The sequence below is a fragment of the Salvelinus namaycush genome, chromosome 21 (genome assembly GCF_016432855.1).
Source record: "Salvelinus namaycush isolate Seneca chromosome 21, SaNama_1.0, whole genome shotgun sequence".
Classification (NCBI taxonomy): domain Eukaryota; kingdom Metazoa; phylum Chordata; class Actinopteri; order Salmoniformes; family Salmonidae; genus Salvelinus; species Salvelinus namaycush.
Window position 1 is genome coordinate 40,631,220 of NC_052327.1, and position 20,936 is coordinate 40,652,155.

General features: G+C 45.2%; 1 protein-coding gene across 1 annotated transcript in view; it reads left to right on the plus strand.

Moving 5' to 3' along the window:
* Positions 1 to 19,999, plus strand: part of LOC120066377 (inactive serine protease PAMR1-like) — a 60,689-nt gene extending 40,690 nt beyond the window's left edge. The window contains exons 4-14 of the mRNA XM_039017703.1: positions 978 to 1,092; positions 5,311 to 5,528; positions 6,196 to 6,303; positions 12,677 to 12,847; positions 13,096 to 13,287; positions 13,536 to 14,552; positions 14,743 to 14,919; positions 15,134 to 15,200; positions 16,297 to 16,529; positions 16,847 to 17,223; positions 18,970 to 19,999. Coding sequence (XP_038873631.1) covers positions 978 to 1,092; positions 5,311 to 5,528; positions 6,196 to 6,303; positions 12,677 to 12,847; positions 13,096 to 13,287; positions 13,536 to 14,552; positions 14,743 to 14,919; positions 15,134 to 15,200; positions 16,297 to 16,529; positions 16,847 to 17,223; positions 18,970 to 19,539 — 3,245 coding nt within the window. The 3' untranslated portion in view covers positions 19,540 to 19,999. The remainder of the gene's footprint in view (positions 1 to 977; positions 1,093 to 5,310; positions 5,529 to 6,195; positions 6,304 to 12,676; positions 12,848 to 13,095; positions 13,288 to 13,535; positions 14,553 to 14,742; positions 14,920 to 15,133; positions 15,201 to 16,296; positions 16,530 to 16,846; positions 17,224 to 18,969) is intronic.
* Positions 20,000 to 20,936: the final 937 nt, after the last annotated feature.

The following is a 20,936-nucleotide window of genomic DNA, read 5'->3' on the forward strand; positions in this document are numbered from 1 at the left end:
CGGAGAATTTTAGAAGTTGGACACTGTCTCATTGACCTAATGTTATATTCTAATTTGACTTTGGTGCAGGTCACATTCTTCACATTACCGTCTCTGGTAAACACATACTATTTCAAATAAAATCTAAGTTGATTTGTCACATGCACAGGTTACAGAAGGTGTAGTGAAATTGTTACTTGCATAGTAGAGTATTTTGTTTAGACATGTAGCTAGCTAGCTAAATAATTAACCATAATCCCAACTCATAATGTTACAACCCTGCATGAATCTTCAGGTAGCCAACCATTCAGGTTCAATGTTGGCTAGCTAGCTAACATTAGGCTATAACTAGCAATGCAAATGGCTCTGCGATACAAATAATATTACTAGACAGATCATACACGTAACATTAGCTAACGTGCCAGCCAGCTAACATTAGCTAGCTAGCTAACAGTATGTTTTAACTTCAAATGAAATTACTTTCTGACAAAATTAGAAAGTATAATATCTGAAAATGTAGCTAGCTAGACTATCTTAACCGTATACATGGATGGACCCTTCTCCCTCTCTGTCATGAATGCCATGGTTGCCCTTAGTTTGAAGATGTAATCCGGAGCCAGGTGTTTTATACAACAGCCTTCTGTGTGTTCTCTTTTCATCTCCCTCTGCGTATTTGCAATCAAATGGCAGAATTTCCTTCATACCCTTAGCTATCATACTCTAAAAAAGTAGTGAGGCGCAACATACACCTAGTTCACTGAAATGAGTCACAAATGTGGAAAAAGTCAAGGGGTGTGAATACTTTCTGAAGGCACTGTATGAGCTACACAACACAATGATTTACTTATATTGAACAGAAACTGGCCAAATTATGATTCAAATGATCAACTAGTATGCTGTCTTACAGTAACATATAATTACATCAAGAAATGAATAGCCTATTGCATTGCATAATTATGTAAAGTGTGAACTCTGAGTGGTTCTTTTCCTGTTTACAGAGTGTGGAGGAGTGATCCGTAAACGTCAGGGCCACATAGTCCTGGAGAGTTACCCGACCAACGCTCGTTGTGAGTGGACTGTTCAGGTGGACCGAGGATTCACCATCGATTTCAGGTGGGTGTGACCAACCATGTATTTGACCTGGGTTGTCTCTGAACTTCAAGACCGAGTTAGTTCACTGAACTTAAAAACCTCTACGGGATTGGTGTCCCCATACCGGGACGGTTGAGCTAATGTGCGCTAATGTGATTAGCATGGCGTTGTAAGTAACAGCAAACTTTCCAGGACATAGACATGTCTTATATGGGCAGAAAGCTTAACTTCTTGTTAATCTAACTGCACTGTCCAATTTACAGTAAAATTACAGTGAAAAAATACCATACTATTGTTTGAGGAGAGTGCATAACAATTTTCTTTTTAATCAATTGATACATTCACCTCTGAAGGTAAATAATGTACTTACATTCAGTAATCTTGCTCTGATTTGAATCCTGAGGGTCCCAGTGATAAAATGTACCACGGTTTTGTTTGATAAAATCAATTTTTATATTCAAATGTAAGATTCTACAGTTTGAACCCCTGCTGCCTCCGGCTCCACACCTATCCCGCCTAGCCATCTAGATGTGTGAAAGTTAGTGTATAAGCTAATGATCCATCATGTATGACATTCCCAGGAGTGTGTAAACTTAAATGTTATATTACCATACCATTTTTGTATTTTCTCTATTGTTATGTACTTATTATATTATGGCCTTTCTCTTGCATTTCAAAGATGATGGAACAAAACATATTTGGAAAACTCATGTTTTTTTGTTTGTATTATCTTTTACCAGATCTAATATGTTTTATTCTCCTACAGTCATTTCACATTTCCACAAACTTCAAAGTGTTTCCTTTCAAATGGTATCAAGCATATGCATATCCTTGTTTCAGGTCCTGAGCTACAGGCAGTTAGATTTGGGTATGTCATTTTTTGGCGAAAATTGGAAAAAAGGGTCAGATCCTTAGGAGGTTTTAATTTAAGCCTGGTGTTGCTAAATGACAGCTAGTTCTAGCTAGTCTAGCATTGTGAAACAATAAGTGTCACTTAGTCATATTTTCCTATTACTTGACCCATTTAAGACTAGGTTGGAACCACTCATAGTCTTGAGGAAAGTCATTGCATTTCATTTATGTGATGTATTTTTTTATGTGATGTATTTTTTCCAAAATACATAAAACTTTGAACAGGCAAGCATATATTTGAGGGCTTTTATCATTAAAAAAAGCCACATTGAATATTGAGCTGCATTCAGTCTGTTGGCACAATACGTATTACATACAGTAATAGCTTTCTGTGTTAAAATAAACAGATCCATAGTAAAACATTAGCATTTTTCACATACACATAAAGTTCCAGGTTAAACTACACAACCATGCCAAGCTCAAACAAGCTCCATGATCAGATGAAAAATGCGTCTGCAAGTACAGTAAAGAAATAAAACAGGTTTCCAGGCCCGCTTGGGCTATCGTCACACGACATGGTCTATTGACAGAAAGAGATTGATGAAATATCTCCAAGTGAAGAAATAGGGCCTCATACTGCTGTTTTATGTATTTTATGACATACAAGCCACATAAACCATGAATGAAATAGTGCTCCTCTCTGTTTCATGTTGCTCTGCTCATAGTTGGACTAATGGAAAGTTATGAGTTTTGGCATCAGCCAGCTAAACCTTACTGGCAGGGCCATCTTCTATTTATTACTCACTACTCTTGGCTACATCACACTTATTTATTGCCGTACTAATGACGGACAACAACAGACTCAGCGAGTTACACAGCAACACATGCTGCACGCCAATACTTTTAAGGCCCTAAGATATTCCTGAAAACGAAAACCCAGGGCCAATTAGCACAAGCCCCCCTTTTTTCTTTTTTTAACTAGGAAAGTCAGTTAAGAACAAATTCTTATTTTCAAAGACAGCCTAGGAACAGAGGGTTAACTGCCTTGTTCAGGGGTAGAACAACAGAGTTGTACCTTGTCAGCTAGGGGATTCAAACTTTCAACCTTTTCGTTGCTAGCCCAACACTCTAACCACTAGGCTACCCTGCCGCCCTTGACCTAAGAGACTTTGATAACACTTAGGGGAACTTGGTATTGTGACAAAGTCTGTAAAATTCTCCTTTGTATGTCGAGCCAAAGATCTTAAATCTACCAATATAGATTGTAAACTCACACTGCATCCAAATCCTTGTTCTCTGTATTCCCTGTACTGTTTCCAGCTGGCATCACTCACTGTTCTGTCCCAACACAAATCCAAGCATGTTCATTAAAAGGATATACACCAATATGTTTCTCTCACCAATAATCCTATTCCTTTAAACTCCAATTAAAACAGGTCCCAAACCCACACAGACCTCTGGATGACCTTATATTCACAGAGAAAGCTGATGAAGCGTGGTGGGAGTTGACATCAGTGTATTCACCAATCATACTATTTAGCTTGGCAGTGTGACATTTTGAGTTAATAAGCAATCATACATCAATGACACTTCAACAACTTATAATCAATCACTTACAATCAGACCAGTCACACGTTTGTATTTGATGACTGATTCTGAAGAATGAGATGAGATGTTTACAGGCATCAAACACACATACCATACATTTGTCACTGTGTTCAAAATATACAACTCTGATGGAAATCTGTGGGGATCCATATTGAGTGTTATGTGCAAATGTACTCTTAAATTTAGGGTGAACACGTCAAGTATCCCTAAGATGTTTCTAATAGCACTGAAGCTTGACTATTAATATAGCGTCTGTTTTCTATAACTGGACATGTGTTAAACATCTGTCGTTGTAAAATGTATGTCTAAAATATGTTCTGTTTTTGCAGTCCGTGTCACTAACAATTGTATTGTCATATCTTACATTTTTCACCTTAGCTCAAGTGCATTATTCTCCCATTAGTTCCATACAGTAACAATTGTAGCTTTGTTAGACATGATCTCAGCTGAAAGCCTTGCAGATTAATTTTTTATAACGACTGAGTCAATTTGTTTTTAGCATTGATCTCTTTTGCAGGCGAGGGAAGCATAAAAAAAGATGACTGTATGAAAAAGTACTCATCAGTGTTGCCTTGGTAAAAAGATTCCATATCCGTAATAGATTTCGCTTCCACCACAATGGGAGGAATTTAAACATTAAATTCTCACCTCCATTTAAAAGGAAGTGGGTTGTGCAAAGTAGTGGAATCACTGTTCCAATCACTACTGCTGGCTGTAGTAAAAGTCAGGGGTGTGAGATGGTGCCAGCCAGGATGGCAGAGCCTGTAAAGCCAGGTAGGCGCTCCCTCTCAGAGTGCTCCAGTAAAACAAGGGCTCTAGCAGGAAAGAACGAGAAGTCTCCCTACTTAGAGTCAAGGGGGGCAACGAGGTGCAATAACACACCATTTACATCATGTTTACCATATATACCAAGAGAGAAACCTCTTAATTGGTTTTAAATGGAAAATCCAGGCCTGGCTACTGCAATGAAAACTTTCTGGCTGAAATAAACAGAGGAGTGACGGGATGACTGAATGGTATATGTGTAACGATCGTCGTAATCCTCCTCCTCGGACGAGGAGGAGAGGCGAGAAGGATCAGACCAATATGCAGAGTGGTTAGTGTCCATGATTGTTTAATGAAAACAGACTGAACACTTAACATACAAAAACAACAAACGTGACAAACCGCAAACAGTCCCGTGTGGTGATAACACAGACACGCGATACAACCACCCACAAAACACACGTGAAACCCCGGCTGCCTTAGTATGATTCTCAATCAGGGACAAACGATCTACAGCTGCCTCTGATTGAGAATCATACCAGGCCGAACACAAAACCCCAACATAGAAAAACACACATAGACAACCCACCCCAACTCACGCCCTGACCAACTAAATAAATAAAAGGAAAAAGGAACAATAGGTCAGGAACGTGACAATATGTGACTAGCTGAAACAAACTGTGCCAATTGGCTTCCGTATACACACCTTTTAAATGTCACTGCAAGAGAATAGGTACGTTGTCAAAATACATACTTTTTTCACTTGCAATGTTTTAGCTGTAGACACATCTATTTCCAGGTTTATTCAAGGTGTGGAGATCAATTTATGTGGATTTGTGTCGCAAACCAACCCCCCAAAGCCTATACTCCCATTAGTACTTCACATTGAGGTAAACTGTCAAAACCACTAAATAAACTCAGTTGACCTCTGCTACAGGTACAATAATTTAGAACAGTCTCCCCAAGCTACTTCTAACCACCTCCCTCCCTCTATCCCTTCCTCTCCACCCACAGGTTCATGATGCTGAGCCTGGAGTTTGACCATTCCTGTCGCTACGACTACATCGAGGTGCGTGATGGTGACAGTATCAACTCTCGTGTGATTGGTCGGTTCTGTGGGAACAACAGGCCTGCTCCAATCCAGAGCTCTGGCAACTCCCTACACGTCCTGTTTGTAGCCGATGGCTATAAGAACTTTGACGGCTTCTTCGCCACCTTCCAAGAAAGCTCAGGTAGGAACAGTACCTCCCAGAGTAGATTTAGTACCTAAAGTTGGCAAATTGATGAATAAGATCTGGGAATATATTGTGGTTTGCAAATATCCCATCATAAGTTGGGAAAGTTTAGAAAAATACTTGAGGGCTTCGGTAGCAACCTGAATGTTAACTTATGGCTGTTATGATAACTAAGCAGAGCACACCCTTATCATACTCATTCCAGGGAATCCCTGCTTGGCAGCCTAAGAGAGAAACCACATAAGTACCAACTTAACCTGTCACTCAGCTCCTCATTCAAACCCAATCACCATGAACACACATGGTAACACAGTACTCCAAGCACTCCACTCAAGCCAAAAAATACTTACCACAGGCTACTGTACATTTTGGGGATGGGTGTTGGAGAGTAGGCATGAATTTAAACACCAAAGTATTTTCTCACCTATATACAGTTGATACATTTTTTGCCATATCCCCAAAATAAACAATCCACCACAAACTTTGACTGTATTTCAGATCAATACTCAGGACAGATCAATGGTTCCTCTCCTGGTCTCCTTTGATTAGTGCAGATGAAGGGTGGGAGCGAGGAAAGCCTGCAATTATTTGTATATTTTTTAACTACTGTTATGTAGCCCATGTCATGTGTCTAAGCATCCTTTCTGCTCCTGTGTGTTTTCAGCATGCAGCTCCTCCCCCTGTCTCCATGATGGAACCTGTATCCTGGACACGTCCCACTCCTACCACTGTGGCTGTCTGGCTGGCTACACTGGACAGAGGTGTGAGAATGGTGTGTACACTAAACTTTGGGTCAAACTATTCACAGAGGTGATGTGACTTGTGTTACTGGTGTCTTCCAGCTGTATAGTACAGTTAAAACAAAGACCTCAGACAACAAGCATGCAGAGTATCTATGTTGGAATTCTCCCATGACCATCTCTTCAGAGAGTCCCATTAGTGCTTACAACAATAAGTCAATCACTGATCATCTCCCTATTCCCTACTGGCCATCTCCCTATTCCCTGCTGTCATCTCCCTATTCCCTGCTGTCATCTTCTAACGTTGTCAACACTGCTAGCTAGCCAGCTAGCCAACCTCTACCGAATCATTACAACGGAACGATTTGATTAGTATAGTGTTAGCTAGCTACATAGTTGTCTTTGCTGTCTTTGTATCTAAGATAATTGTGTAGTTTAGAGTAATTATCTAGCCAGTTATCGAGGTTACCTAGCCAGCTCCACTTTCAAACAAAGTCAGCTAGCCAGCTATTTTCGCCGTCCTAACGTTGTCAACACTGCTAGCTAGCCAGCTAGCCAACTTCTACCGAAACAGTACAACGGAACGATTTGATTAGTGTAGTGTTAGCTAGCTACATAGTTGTCTTTGCTGTCTTTGTATCTAAGATAATTGTGTAGTTTAGAGTAATTATCTAGCCAGTTATCGAGGTTACCTAGCCAGCTCCACTTTCAAACAAAGTCAGCTAGCCAGCTATTTTCGCCGTCCTAACGTTGTCAACACTGCTAGCTAGCCAGCTAGCCAACTTCTACCGAAACAGTACAACGGAACGATTTGATTAGTGTAGTGTTAGCTAGCTACATAGTTGTCTTTGCTGTCCTTGTATCTAAGATAATTGTGTAGTTTAGAGTAATTATCTAGCCAGTTATCGAGGTTACCTAGCCAGTTATCGAGGCTACCTAGCCAGCAACACTTTCAAACAAAGTCAACAACGCAGCCACTGCTAGCTAGCCTACTTCACCAGCCAGCAGTACTGCATCATTTTAATCATTTTAGTCAATAAGATTTTTGCAACGTAAGCTTAACTTTCTGAACATTCGAGACGTGTAGTCCACTTGTCATTCCAATCTCCTTTGCATTAGCGTAGCCTCTTCTGTAGCCTGTCAACTATGTGTCTGTCTATCCCTGTTCTCTCCTCTCTGCACAGACCATACAAACGCTTCACACCGCGTGGCCGCTGCCACCCTAACCTGGTGGTCCCAGCGCGCACGACCCATGTGGAGTTCCAGGTCTCCGGCAGCCTCTGGAACTGCCGATCTGCGGCCAACAAGGCAGAGTTCATCTCAGCCTATGCTTCCCTCCAGTCCCTCGACTTCTTGGCACTGACGGAAACATGGATTACCACAGATAACACTGCTACTCCTACTGCTCTCTCCTCGTCTGCCCACGTGTTCTCGCACACCCCGAGAGCTTCTGGTCAGCGGGGTGGTGGCACTGGGATCCTCATCTCTCCCAAGTGGACATTCTCTCTTTCTCCCCTGACCCATCTGTCTATCGCCTCCTTTGAATTCCATGCTGTCACAGTTACCAGCCCTTTCAAGCTTAACATCCTTATCATTTATCGCCCTCCAGGTTCCCTTGGAGAGTTCATCAATGAGCTTGACGCCTTGATAAGTTCCTTCCCTGAGGATGGCTCACCTCTCACAGTTCTTGGTGACTTTAACCTCCCCACGTCTACCTTTGACTCATTCCTCTCTGCCTCCCTCTTTCCACTCCTCTCCTCTTTTGACCTCACCCTCTCACCTTCCCCCCCTACTCACAAGGCAGGCAATACGCTTGACCTCATCTTTACTAGATGCTGTTCTTCCACTAATCTCATTGCAACTCCCCTCCAAGTCTCCGACCACTACCTTGTATCCTTTTCCCTCTCGCTCTCATCCAACACTTCCCACTCTGCCCCTACTCGGATGGTATCGCGCCGTCCCAACCTTCGCTCTCTCTCCCCCGCTACTCTCTCCTCTTCCATCCTATCATCTCTTCCCTCTGCTCAAACCTTCTCCAACCTATCTCCTGATTCTGCCTCCTCAACCCTCCTCTCCTCCCTTTCTGCATCCTTTGACTCTCTATGTCCCCTATCCTCCAGGCCGGCTCGGTCCTCCCCTCCTGCTCCGTGGCTCGACGACTCATTGCGAGCTCACAGAACAGGGCTCCGGGCAGCCGAGCGGAAATGGAGGAGAACTCGCCTCCCTGCGGACCTGGCATCCTTTCACTCCCTCCTCTCTACATTTTCCTCTTCTGTCTCTGCTGCTAAAGCCACTTTCTACCACTCTAAATTCCAAGCATCTGCCTCTAACCCTAGGAAGCTCTTTGCCACCTTCTCCTCCCTCCTGAATCCTCCTCCCCCTCCCCCCCCCTCCTCCCTCTCTGCGGATGACTTCGTCAACCATTTTGAAAAGAAGGTTGACGACATCCGATCCTCGTTTGCTAAGTCAAACGACACCGCTGGTTCTGCTCACACTGCCCTACCCTGTGCTTTGACCTCTTTCTCCCCTCTCTCCCCAGATGAAATCTCGCGTCTTGTGACGGCCGGCCGCCCAACAACCTGCCCGCTTGACCCTATCCCCTCCTCTCTTCTCCAGACCATTTCCGGAGACCTTCTCCCTTACCTCACCTCGCTCATCAACTCATCCTTGACCGCTGGCTACGTCCCTTCCGTCTTCAAGAGAGCGAGAGTTGCACCCCTTCTGAAAAAACCTACACTCGATCCCTCCGATGTCAACAACTACAGACCAGTATCCCTTCTTTCTTTTCTCTCCAAAACTCTTGAACGTGCCGTCCTTGGCCAGCTCTCCTGCTATCTCTCTCAGAATGACCTTCTTGATCCAAATCAGTCAGGTTTCAAGACTAGTCATTCAACTGAGACTGCTCTTCTCTGTGTCACGGAGGCGCTCCGCACTGCTAAAGCTAACTCTCTCTCCTCTGCTCTCATCCTTCTAGACCTATCGGCTGCCTTTGATACTGTGAACCATCAGATCCTCCTCTCCACCCTCTCCGAGTTGGGCATCTCCGGCGCGGCCCACGCTTGGATTGCGTCCTACCTGACAGGTCGCTCCTACCAGGTGGCGTGGCGAGAATCTGTCTCCTCACCACGTGCTCTCACCACTGGTGTCCCCCAGGGCTCTGTTCTAGGCCCTCTCCTATTCTCGCTATACACCAAGTCACTTGGCTCTGTCATAACCTCACATGGTCTCTCCTATCATTGCTATGCAGACGACACACAATTAATCTTCTCCTTTCCCCCTTCTGATAACCAGGTGGCGAATCGCATCTCTGCATGTCTGGCAGACATATCAGTGTGGATGACGGATCACCACCTCAAGCTGAACCTCGGCAAGACGGAGCTGCTCTTCCTCCCGGGGAAGGACTGCCCGTTCCATGATCTCGCCATCACGGTTGACAACTCCATTGTGTCCTCCTCCCAGAGCGCTAAGAACCTTGGCGTGATCCTGGACAACACCCTGTCGTTCTCAACTAACATCAAGGCGGTGGCCCGTTCCTGTAGGTTCATGCTCTACAACATTCGCAGAGTACGACCCTGCCTCACACAGGAAGCGGCGCAGGTCCTAATCCAGGCACTTGTCATCTCCCGTCTGGATTACTGCAACTCGCTGTTGGCTGGGCTCCCTGCCTGTGCCATTAAACCCCTACAACTCATCCAGAACGCCGCAGCCCGTCTGGTGTTCAACCTTCCCAAGTTCTCTCACGTCACCCCGCTCCTCCGCTCTCTCCACTGGCTTCCAGTTGAAGCTCGCATCCGCTACAAGACCATGGTGCTTGCCTACGGAGCTGTGAGGGGAACGGCACCTCCGTACCTTCAGGCTCTGATCAGGCCCTACACCCAAACAAGGGCACTGCGTTCATCCACCTCTGGCCTGCTCGCCTCCCTACCTCTGAGGAAGTACAGTTCCCGCTCAGCCCAGTCAAAACTGTTCGCTGCTCTGGCACCCCAATGGTGGAACAACGACGCCCTCACGACGCCAGGTCAGCGGAGTCAATCACCACCTTCCGGAGACACCTGAAACCCCACCTCTTTAAGGAATACCTAGGATAGGATAAAGTAATCCTTCTAAACCCCCCCCCCCCCCCCCCCTTAAAAGATTTAGATGCACTATTGTAAAGTGGCTGTTCCACTGGATATCATAAGGTGAATGCACCAATTTGTAAGTCGCTCTGGATAAGAGCGTCTGCTAAATGACTTAAATGTAAATGTAAATGTCATCTCCCTATTCCCTGCTGTCATCTCCCTCTCTAGCCCTGTGCAATCAGCACGAACATGAGCTGTGTCCCATGTCGACAGATGGTCAATAAACCACTATGACCACCTGACAGAATTCTGACTTCATGAAACTGCACCTCACCATCTGAGTTTACTGTATGTATGGATAGTAAACATCTTGGAGAGAAAGACCGACCCAGCGCGAATGACGAGAGCGAGAGAGAGAGGCAGAGAGGAAGAGAGAGTGAGAGAGAGAATGACAGATATGAGCAAATGGAAAATAAGTGAGCAAGACTAAGCTAGGCTAAGCTTCCCTCAGCCCATCTGAATCTGGGTCAGTCACCTGCCTGCCAACCAAACCATGCCAGGCAGCCCTCTACCTCGTCCTGAGAGGGCTCCAACAGGGCCCTGTATAGCTGGAGCTCCTTCTGTCCACAGCTCCACCACAACCCTGCTTCTTTATGGCCGTCTGGACTCAGGCCTAGGTTTCCTTACCCAGCATCACACCCCTCCACCCGCCCCTGTCCTCCCCCCGGACCCTGTGAAAAACAGCCCGGGCCAAGAGCCTTGTAATTTTTTCAGGGCTAAAATTGAGTCTATTCAACTAATGTTGAACAAAACTGCTTCTATAATATGAGGCAGCTTTTCCATTGGATGAGAGGAGATCATAAAACGCATAGGAGAAGTGGAGGGATGGAATTTCATCCATCTGGTATTCCCGTGAGGAGGGATGGACTGCTCATTTGTGAGGTAGATTTAGGATAACACTAATGTCGTATACAACCTTTGTCAGAATAACATGATTTCAAGAAAGGATTCTTTCCTAACTCTCTGTATATGTCCGATGCAGTCTTTATTTTAGACTAAGAATATTGAACCATAGTTTCCGAGACGTTGACAGGACTTAGTGGTGAATTAATTGTGCTTCTTTAATCATAACATCCTCTGTTAGCATTCCTTCATAATGGCACTATGACTCATCCAAGTAGAGAGAGCCCAGTGGGAGATATACTGGCGGAGACAGACAGACAGACAGACAGACAGACAGACAGACAGACAGACAGACAGACAGACAGACAGACAGACAGACAGACAGACAGACAGACACAGACAGACAGACACAGACAGACACAGACAGACACAGACAGACAGACAGACAGACAGACAGACAGACAGACAGACAGACAGACAGACAGACAGACAGACAGACAGACAGACAGACAGACAGACAGACAGACAGACAGACACTGGTATGGGAGGACTTGGGTGTGGGCAAACAGAGGACATGATTGGTTCTCAATTCAACATCCCTATACATTTTAGCTGTATTTCCAATAAGAAAATGACTCAATAGGGTTGTGCACGTTTTTTATTTTCCATGTCTGGAATTCCAAGCGAATTTCCCCTGTCCCGTCCCACGTGCGGCTCAACTGAAGGGTGGAAACACTGGATGGCAGGGAGACAGTGATTATAGGGAGTGTTCCTCTGATGGTTTTGGACTACACTGCTGTCAGACCACGGCCAGAGAGAGGGAGAGAGGCATGGGGCGGGTCCTGCAATGCTGTGCCCCAATAGTCACAGTAAGGCCAGAGTGATATAGAATGAACATAATAAGTCTGTGTAGGTGTGTGTAGGTGTGTGCATGTGTTTGTGCAGACATGTGTGTGATTGGTATTTAGCTTGGTTCCAGATCAGAGAGAGGAGACCCAATGGTGAATTACAAGTTGATGTGTGCTATTTGTGTCAATCAAGTTCTCTTTCACAGTCGGGCATTGTTTACTTGGCTTGGCTCATCGTACTCTAGCAACTCCATGTGGCGGGCCAGGCGCCGGCAGGCTGACTTCGGTCGTCAGTTGAATCGTGTTTCCTCCAACACATTGGTGCAGCTGGCTTCTGGGTTAAGCGGGCGGGTGTTCAGAAGAGCGGTTTGGCGGGTCATGTTTCGGAGGACGCATGACTCGACCTATGCCTCTCTCGAGCCTGTTGGGTAGTTGCAGTGATGACACAAGATTGTATTTGGATATCACGAAATTGTGATATCCAATTAAATAAGAATGTGTGAGGAGGGTTGTTTATATTTCAGTGTGTGTGTGTAGCACTACATTCTGAGGTCTCCTAATGACTTTGTACATATGCTTTTGTGTCCTTCCAGTTGTAGGGTGCAGGAGGCCCCCAGTACCTGTCCATGGCTCCACAGAGGGGATATTCCATCACTCAGGGACGCGAGTCACGTTCCGCTGTGACCCTGGGTTCGAGCTGAGGGGGATCCGCACCGCCATCTGCCTCCAGGATGGCACCTGGAGCGCCCCTGCCCCCCAGTGTGGTAAGAGGCCAGAGAGAGAGGGGCACAGCACAACGAACAATTTAGATGCTTGGTGAAAAATCCAACCTGATTGACCTAAGAGACCTTGACACTGTAGGTTTGTTTTATACAATACCATTTGAGACATGTTAACACAACAGCTCCTCTAAGGAATAAACATATTTACAACTCATCTGCAAATTCAACAGTGTCTGACAATCTGACTCCCAGCATCACTGGTCCTACATGTTATCTGTGTTCCTCTGCAGTGCCTATGGTGAAATTATGTGCCATCCCAGCCAAGCCTGTCCATGGAGACCACTTCCTAGTGTACGGGCCCAATGATGTCATCATAGCCCTGCAGTACCTGTGCTACCGGCCCTACAAGCTGAGCGGGACGCACCAGAGGACCTGTTTGCCCAACAACACCTGGAGCGGAACACCCCCCACATGTGGTAAAGGTTAGGATCAGAGCAAGGCATGATGGGAATCAGAGTTTGGAGACAGTGGGAACAGGTGTTGATAGACATCAAAGGTGGACCTACTATTATTAGGAATGACTATGACTACATGACCAGGCAATTGATAATATTTCACTAGTAGAATGTGTACAACCATTCAGAATGGTTATTAGAATGGTTAGCCAACTGTATAACAACACTTATTTCAATCCAGAAATTCACTTGTTTTCTCTCTTTTTTTCTTACAGTGAATAATACACTTGCTGAACCAGGCAAAGACAAAGGAAATGACAAAGCAAGAGATAGAGAAAAGGACAAAGAAAAGGATGCAGAAAAAGAGAAAGACACTGACAAAGACATTGAAAAACCCAAAGACAAAGAGATAGACTATAATACAGGTATCAAAGAGGACGTGGCTGGTAAAGATCCAGACACAGGCCTGAGGAACACAACAGTGGACGGTAAAAAAGATGGTAAAGATAAAAACATAGACATTACTCTGGTTAACATCCCAGGACGAAACGAGGATAAAACGAGTGACAAAGAAAAAGAAACTGGGCTAGATAAACCTACTGGAGGTACCAAGGATAAAGTGGACAATAAAGAAACTGATGACATTGTAAACACAGTGGAGGGAGAGAGAGAAAATGACGTGGGGAAAACCACCACAGACATAGATGGCAGTCCAGATACTGGGGGAGACACAGACGTGATACGGGAGATAGGAAAGACAACAGAGATCCCTGAGATAGTGGTGGTGGAGGAAGATAAAGGACAGGAGGAAGAGAAGAAGAAAGAGGAACCAGTAGATAAAAGCAGTGATCCAAACATAGTGGATCCTAATGACTTAAAACCAAGGGGAGACACATTTGCCATAGATTACACTGAGTTAAAACCAAGGGGAGACACATTTGCCATAGATTACACTGAGTTAAAACCTAGGGGAGACACATTTGCTGTAGAGTACACTGTTACGGATGTGTTTGGCACCAATGACATAGAGCAGGGTATGAATACAACAATGTCTAAAGACATTGTGAAGATTTTTATTCCAACTAGAAACAACAACACACAGTTCACCCCATATTCATCAGGAGGTCAGGAAACCGAGAAGCTGGTGGAAAAGCCACACAAAGATATCGGAGCAACTAAAGATACAATGGCAAGTACAAACAAACCTGAAGAGGAAAATACTGGAAAAGATTCTGACAAAACAACTAAAGAGGAGTCTGATGATGAGAAGAGAGAAAACCAAAGCATCAGTGGTAAGACTCAGAATCACCCCAAACACTTCAGGTGCATGTTGTACGATACACTGCATTATTGAAACAGATATTATAATGACCCTTAGCATCTTACATTTTGTTCTCCACTCTCTCGCTCGCTCTCCACCTATCTATCTTACATTCTGCACCTGGTCTATTTCCCCTCTCTTCCCTCCGTCTCTCCTTCCAGAGGAGAGCTGTCCCCCTCTCCCACAGCTCTACCATGGGTACCAGCAGGTAGTGCCAGGGCTGGTGCCAGAGACCGTGGATTTCTTTTGTAATCACTCCTACGCTCTGAGTGGTGACGCCAGACGCACCTGCCAGCCTGGCGGCACCTGGGGGGGCACTCATCCCCTTTGTGTGAGAGGTAGGCACTGATGTGTGTGTGAGTTTTTGTGAGTCCATGCGAGCGTGCATGCGTGTGTGCCTCTACTTTGTGATTATCAACAAGGGACACACTGTAGCACCTGCCAGTTGAGCACTATTTTTAGCAGCCTCTAATCAACCCAACATTGATAATGAAAGCAGCTGCCAGCCTGTCAGTAGGTATTAATGGGAACCCTGTGTGTGTTTGTCTGCAGCCTGCAGAGAGCCCAAGGTCTCAGAGCTGGTCAGACAGAGAGTTCTGCCTCCACAAGCTCCATCCAGGTATGTCTAACGACGTATAATATATTATGTTACAGAGCACACATAATAATACACATTATATAGTCTACATTAATTCCAGACGTAAGCATTAACCAACACTATACTGTATATCCACATTGCCATTGAAATCATCATATATCAAAACCACATACATAAAACGTATAGTATATGTGCATAATCATATATCAACATCATTGGCACACCACACGAGAGGGACCATAAACACGATGTACTGTATGACCCTGATTAATGCACACATCACAACAGAAGACTTAGCTCTTTTTTTGTGTGTGACAGAACCACTTTACCACGTGAAGCCCACATATAAATTACGGAGCGGCTGCGGATCTGACTTTTCCTGGATCTTTCTTCCCAACAGCTAAAGGTCCCACAGCTTCTGTGCATGTGTACGATTCTCTACTTTAGGCACAGTCTCTAATCTCTACTCGTAGAGAACGGGCTATTCTGGCAAATGGTGCTCGATCAAAGTTGAATCAATATCTGCAAGATCACATAATGATAGATTGTACATAACAGAACCGAATATAATAGCATACTCTAAATGTAACGTTACTATAAGACAAAAAACACCACCTCATTTCCAATGAGATTTTAGGATGATTTTGCGAATGGTCGCATTTTTCTCTCATGCGCGCATAACTAAACAGTGTGCCACCAGGCAAAATATGTGCATTGATTGAAACAAAAGACAGGTAGGCTATGCTACAGTTTGTTAACACTACCTGCTCTACAATTTGCTCACTGTACGTCATTCAAAACAACACCGTACAGAACTAAGAAAATCATTCACAATTGACAGTGAGAAATGTGAAGGGAGAGTGACCACACATTTTTTGGGACGTTAAGTAGAGGTAAAGAAACACATGCTCAGAACGTGATACAGATCTTTCCGGGGTTTCCAGGGGGGGCGGGACGGGGGTGGAACGGGGCGGTTACCTACAGATCCGCAGCCTCTGCCTATAAATTAACCATTTAAAAGCCTAAAAATAGTTATAATACTGCTAGCCTCTTTAGGTACATTATACACTAGTTTGTTTCTGTAAAGGCATCTCAATGGACCCCTCTCATCTCGCAGGAAGACCCCTGTGCATAAGCTCTACTCATCCTCTGGGTTTGTGAAGATGTTCCAGTCTGTCGGTCCCACCAAAGTTCCCCCAATGCTATCCCAGCTGCACCAGGGGTTCCACCACCTCCACACTCACATAGCGTACGAGTGTGCCTCTCCCTTTTACCAGCACTCAGGCAGTGCACGCCGTACCTGCCTCAAGACTGGCAAGTGGAGCGGACGTCATGTCTCCTGTTCGCCAGGTGAGGGCAGCAGAGCCACATTACTTGATGTATATCTTAATATAAGGGAAGGTTTGTCTTGCCACCTAGGCATGCTAGAATTGCGCTTTCAAACCACACATAGACACTAAGCAATCAAGAAAATTGGATTGAAAAAGTAATATTCCAGGGTGTGTGTGTGATGTGGAATAAGGTTTCCAAACAGTATCAAGTGTTGTTTTATCACTTTGGCAGATCTGAGGTTTAACATCTTCCTTCCTCTTCTTTCCCACCCTTCTCACGCCCGGCCACACTTTCCACTCCTCCACCCTTGTCTCTCCATCCTTCTCTTTTCCCAGTGTGTGGGAAGCACCCCACATTTGACCCCCAGAGCCCGGCAGAGTACCATTGGCCCTGGCTAGCCGCCATCTACCAACGCCCCACCAACGGAGCAGGGACCAAGCTGGACAAGAAGGCCAGCCTTGCGGGGTCACTAAAGAAGGGGACTGGAGCTGAATCAGGTGCTGGGGCTGGATCCCAGGGGCAGGATGAGGCCTCAGGCTGGCAGCTGGTGTGTAGCGGGGCCCTGGTGAACCAGCGGAGTGTGGTGTTGGCAGCCCACTGTGTGACTGAGCTGGGGAAGCTGTACCCTCTGGATGCAGCCACGGTCAAGGTGGTGATGGGAAAACACTACCGCAGTGACCTCCGAGAGACCAAGGGCCTGCAGCATCTCAAAGTAAGAGAGGGGATGGAGAGGGCTTAAGGGTGGGGAGTAGAGAGTGAGAGTGGCTAAATGGGTTAGTGGGTGGGGGTGGGTAGTGAGAGTGAGTTTGGAGAGGAGTAGGGAATGATGAATGATGTGGTTGGCTGAGACCACCTGTATTCAGCCACACACTGCAATGATTAGACTGAAATACAGCTATGGTGTACAGTTCACCACACATGATGTTACACACTATAAGTACATTTTCAAGCCTTATGAGATGGTAAAAACTCAAGGTCTACATCTATATAATACGAATGGCTGGGTGGTTTTGAACCTGTGTCCAATTAAAATGTATAATTTCACAACCATGACATCATGTCTACTCCATCTAGCCATGTAAAACAGCCCCATGTTTTTTTTTACGTTCAGTCATTGAATAAGTGCCAGAAAGCTACTTTGACCGTAAGTAAACACCAATGTGGTTGTGCGACATGGCTAGTCTGGATCTAACTAACATATACAGTAGCGTATTGGCATTTTGCAGTATATTGTAAATAATATGGTCTAATGGTACATTATGCGCTTTATAAAGGGCTGTCAATTAATATACACCACATTACCAATAGTATGTGGACACCTTTTCATCGAACATCTCATTCCAAAATCATAGGCAGAAATATGGAGTTGGTCCCCTTTTTGCTGCTATAACAGCCTCCACTCTTCTGGGAAGGCTTTCCACTAGAACCTCACTTTGTGCACAGGGACATTGTCATGCTGACAATGTTGGCACTATGCACTGGGGCAGGTAGCGTTCTCCTGGCATCCGCCAAACTCATATACATCCGTCAGACTGCCAGATGGTGAAGCGTGATTCATCACTCCAGAGAACGCGTTTCTACTGCTCCAGAGTCCAATGGCGGCGAGCTTTAAACCCTCCAACCGACGCTTGGCATTGCGCATGGTGAGCTTAGGCTTGTGTGTGGCTGCTCAGCCATGGAAACCCATTTCACTAAGCTCCCAACAAATAGTTATTGTGCTTATGTTGCTTCCAGAGGCAGTTTGGAACTCGTTAGTAAGTATTACAACCGCTACATGCTTCAGCACTCGGCTGTACCGTTCTTTGAGCTTGTGTGGCCTACCACTTCGCGAATGAGCCGTTGTTGCTCCTAGACATTTCCACTTCAGAATAACAGCATTTACAGTTGACCGGGGCAGTTCTAGAAGGGCAGAAATGATGAACAGATGAACAGACTTGTTGGGAAGGTGGCATCCTATGACAGTGCCACGTTGAAAGTCACTGAGCTCTTCAGTAAGGCCATTCTGCTGTCAATGTGTGTCTATGGAAATTGCATGGCTGTGTGCTCAATTTTATATCTGTCAACAATGGATGTTGCTGAAATAGCTAAATCCACTAATTTGAAGGGGTGCCCAAATAATTTTGTGTATATATCTAGTGTATGTGCACATGATTGAGGAGTGTGAGTGAGTTGCCAGGTAACAAGCACAGCTAACGTCATTCCACTGACAGCCAAGCTGTCACCCTGCTGTTACGTTTGGCACAGGAGCTCTCTTTTTTTGACACCGCCTTTCTCTCTCTATTCTTTCTCTTACCATCCCTCCTCTCTATCTCTGACAATTCCTTCTTCATTCTGACTATCCCTTCGCTCCCTGACCATCCCACCTGTACTGTTTCTTTCTCTGACCAGTCTATTTTCTCTCACTCCCTGATAATAATGTATTTCTGTCTCTCTTCCCATCCCTCCTATTTTCCTTCAGGTGGCCTCAATCTCTATCCACCCCAACTACGACCCCCTGGTTCTTGACTCAGACCTGGCAGTGATCAAGCTGCTGGACAAGGCTCGTATCGGGGAGAAGGTCCTGCCCCTCTGCCTACCTGATACCCAGGGGGGAGAGGTGACCTCCAGAGAAGGGTTGGTGATGGGCTGGGCCCCCCTGCCAGATCCCCGTATCGGGGAAGAGGAGCAGGCCAGGGTGGGTGTGCAGCACCTGGCCGACGTGGTGCCCTGCGAGCAGCAGTATGCCCGTAAAGGGGTGCCCGTGAGCGTCACGGACAACATGCTCTGTGGCCGCCAGCGACCCGACTACAGCCCATCTAACATCTGTCCCGCGGACACAGGGGGTATCCTGATCCTTCCTGCCCAGACAGGATCCACCCAAGACCCCTCTCTTGCCTCTCCAGGGTGGCGGGACAAGTCCAAAGGGGAGTGGCGGCTGCTGGGGTTGGTGAGTTTTGGGTATGACCAGGGAGAGTGTGACCCAGACCTGTTTACAGTGTACACACATGTGGCCAACTTCAAAGACTGGATAGAGAGCCATATGAAGTGACATCACCAGGATGTGACTTGCCCTGTATCTCTCTTTTATCTCTTTCGCCCTGTATCTCTCTTTTCCTCCCTCTCTTCAACCAACAACTCAATCTTTTTCTTCATCATTATCCCCCCCCCCCCCCCCCCTGTGATCAGTGAAGATGAAAGTAACACTGGACTGTACAGTGCTCTGAGCTGACTTTAGGAGGCCCTAACACAAACTGATCAGGTAGAGCTGCCCTCCACTCAGCACAGTACTTCAGTTTTCAGGTTTTACCTTAAATTTGGTGTTAGACTTGAAAACAACCTGAAAACCAGTTCCCTGGGAAAAGCTGGTTTTCATTGTATTCTTTGATATGTATATATAATGTAATGTATTATTATTATGGCTCTGCACGTGGTTCAAGGGATGTACATATTGTATTGAAGGACATAAAAGTCATGTTGTTTTTAATTAAAGATATGTGGTTGTGTGTAAAGACACGGCGGTCTGAGTTGTTCATCGACTGTGGTTCTGTGAGCTTTCATCCAGCATTAATTCAAAGGATACCATGTGATTCTACTAAATAGAGTTGAGAGAGAGAACCTGGTGCTTGCTATGTAAATCAGACAGCCATTTGGCTAGGGCCAGAGAAAGCCTATGAATGAATCCAGATCAAGTATAAACAATGAAGGGCTGCAATCGAACACCTGCAAATTGAAGTCATTAACAAAATAATGTATGTGCCTACACAGTTAATAATGTGTGTATAACACAGTTAATAATTTAAGTGTTGACCCCTCTGCAAGCATCTAAAGAGAAAATGTGGTAAGTAATCGATGGAGAAAGTGTAGTGTGAACATTTAGCCACAGGGTGGCAGTTTTAAAACGTCAATTTATATGGATTTATGTGGAGGGATGCTCTGGTATTGGTATTTTGGTATTTTATTAGGATCCCCATTAGCTGTTGCAATAGCAGCAGCAACTCTTCCTGGGGTCCACACAAAACATGAAACATGACATAATACAGAAGATGAATAGACAAGAACAGCTCAAGGACAGAACTACATCAATTTAAAAAAGACACACGTAGCCTACATTTCAATACATACACACAAACTATCTAAGTCAAATAGAGGAAACAGGCTCAGCCCAAAGCTCACAGCCAGAGGGATTGGGTATTCATACACACCAAAATGGTACTAACTCCACTTTCTCTCTTACAATGTCCACAACATCTACAAAGCATGAAGTCAGAACTAGCCCACAAGCCCAGCACAGTTTTTGATCAGCTTGTACTTATCATGACCATATTTGTGTGATGTGTGTGATGTACTGTAAGTGTGTGTGTGTCCATTGTTCTCTGCTATACATTGCAGCACATCTACCTTCGCCCACCTTGCTCTTTCTTCTCACACTCTCTCTCTTGCACACAC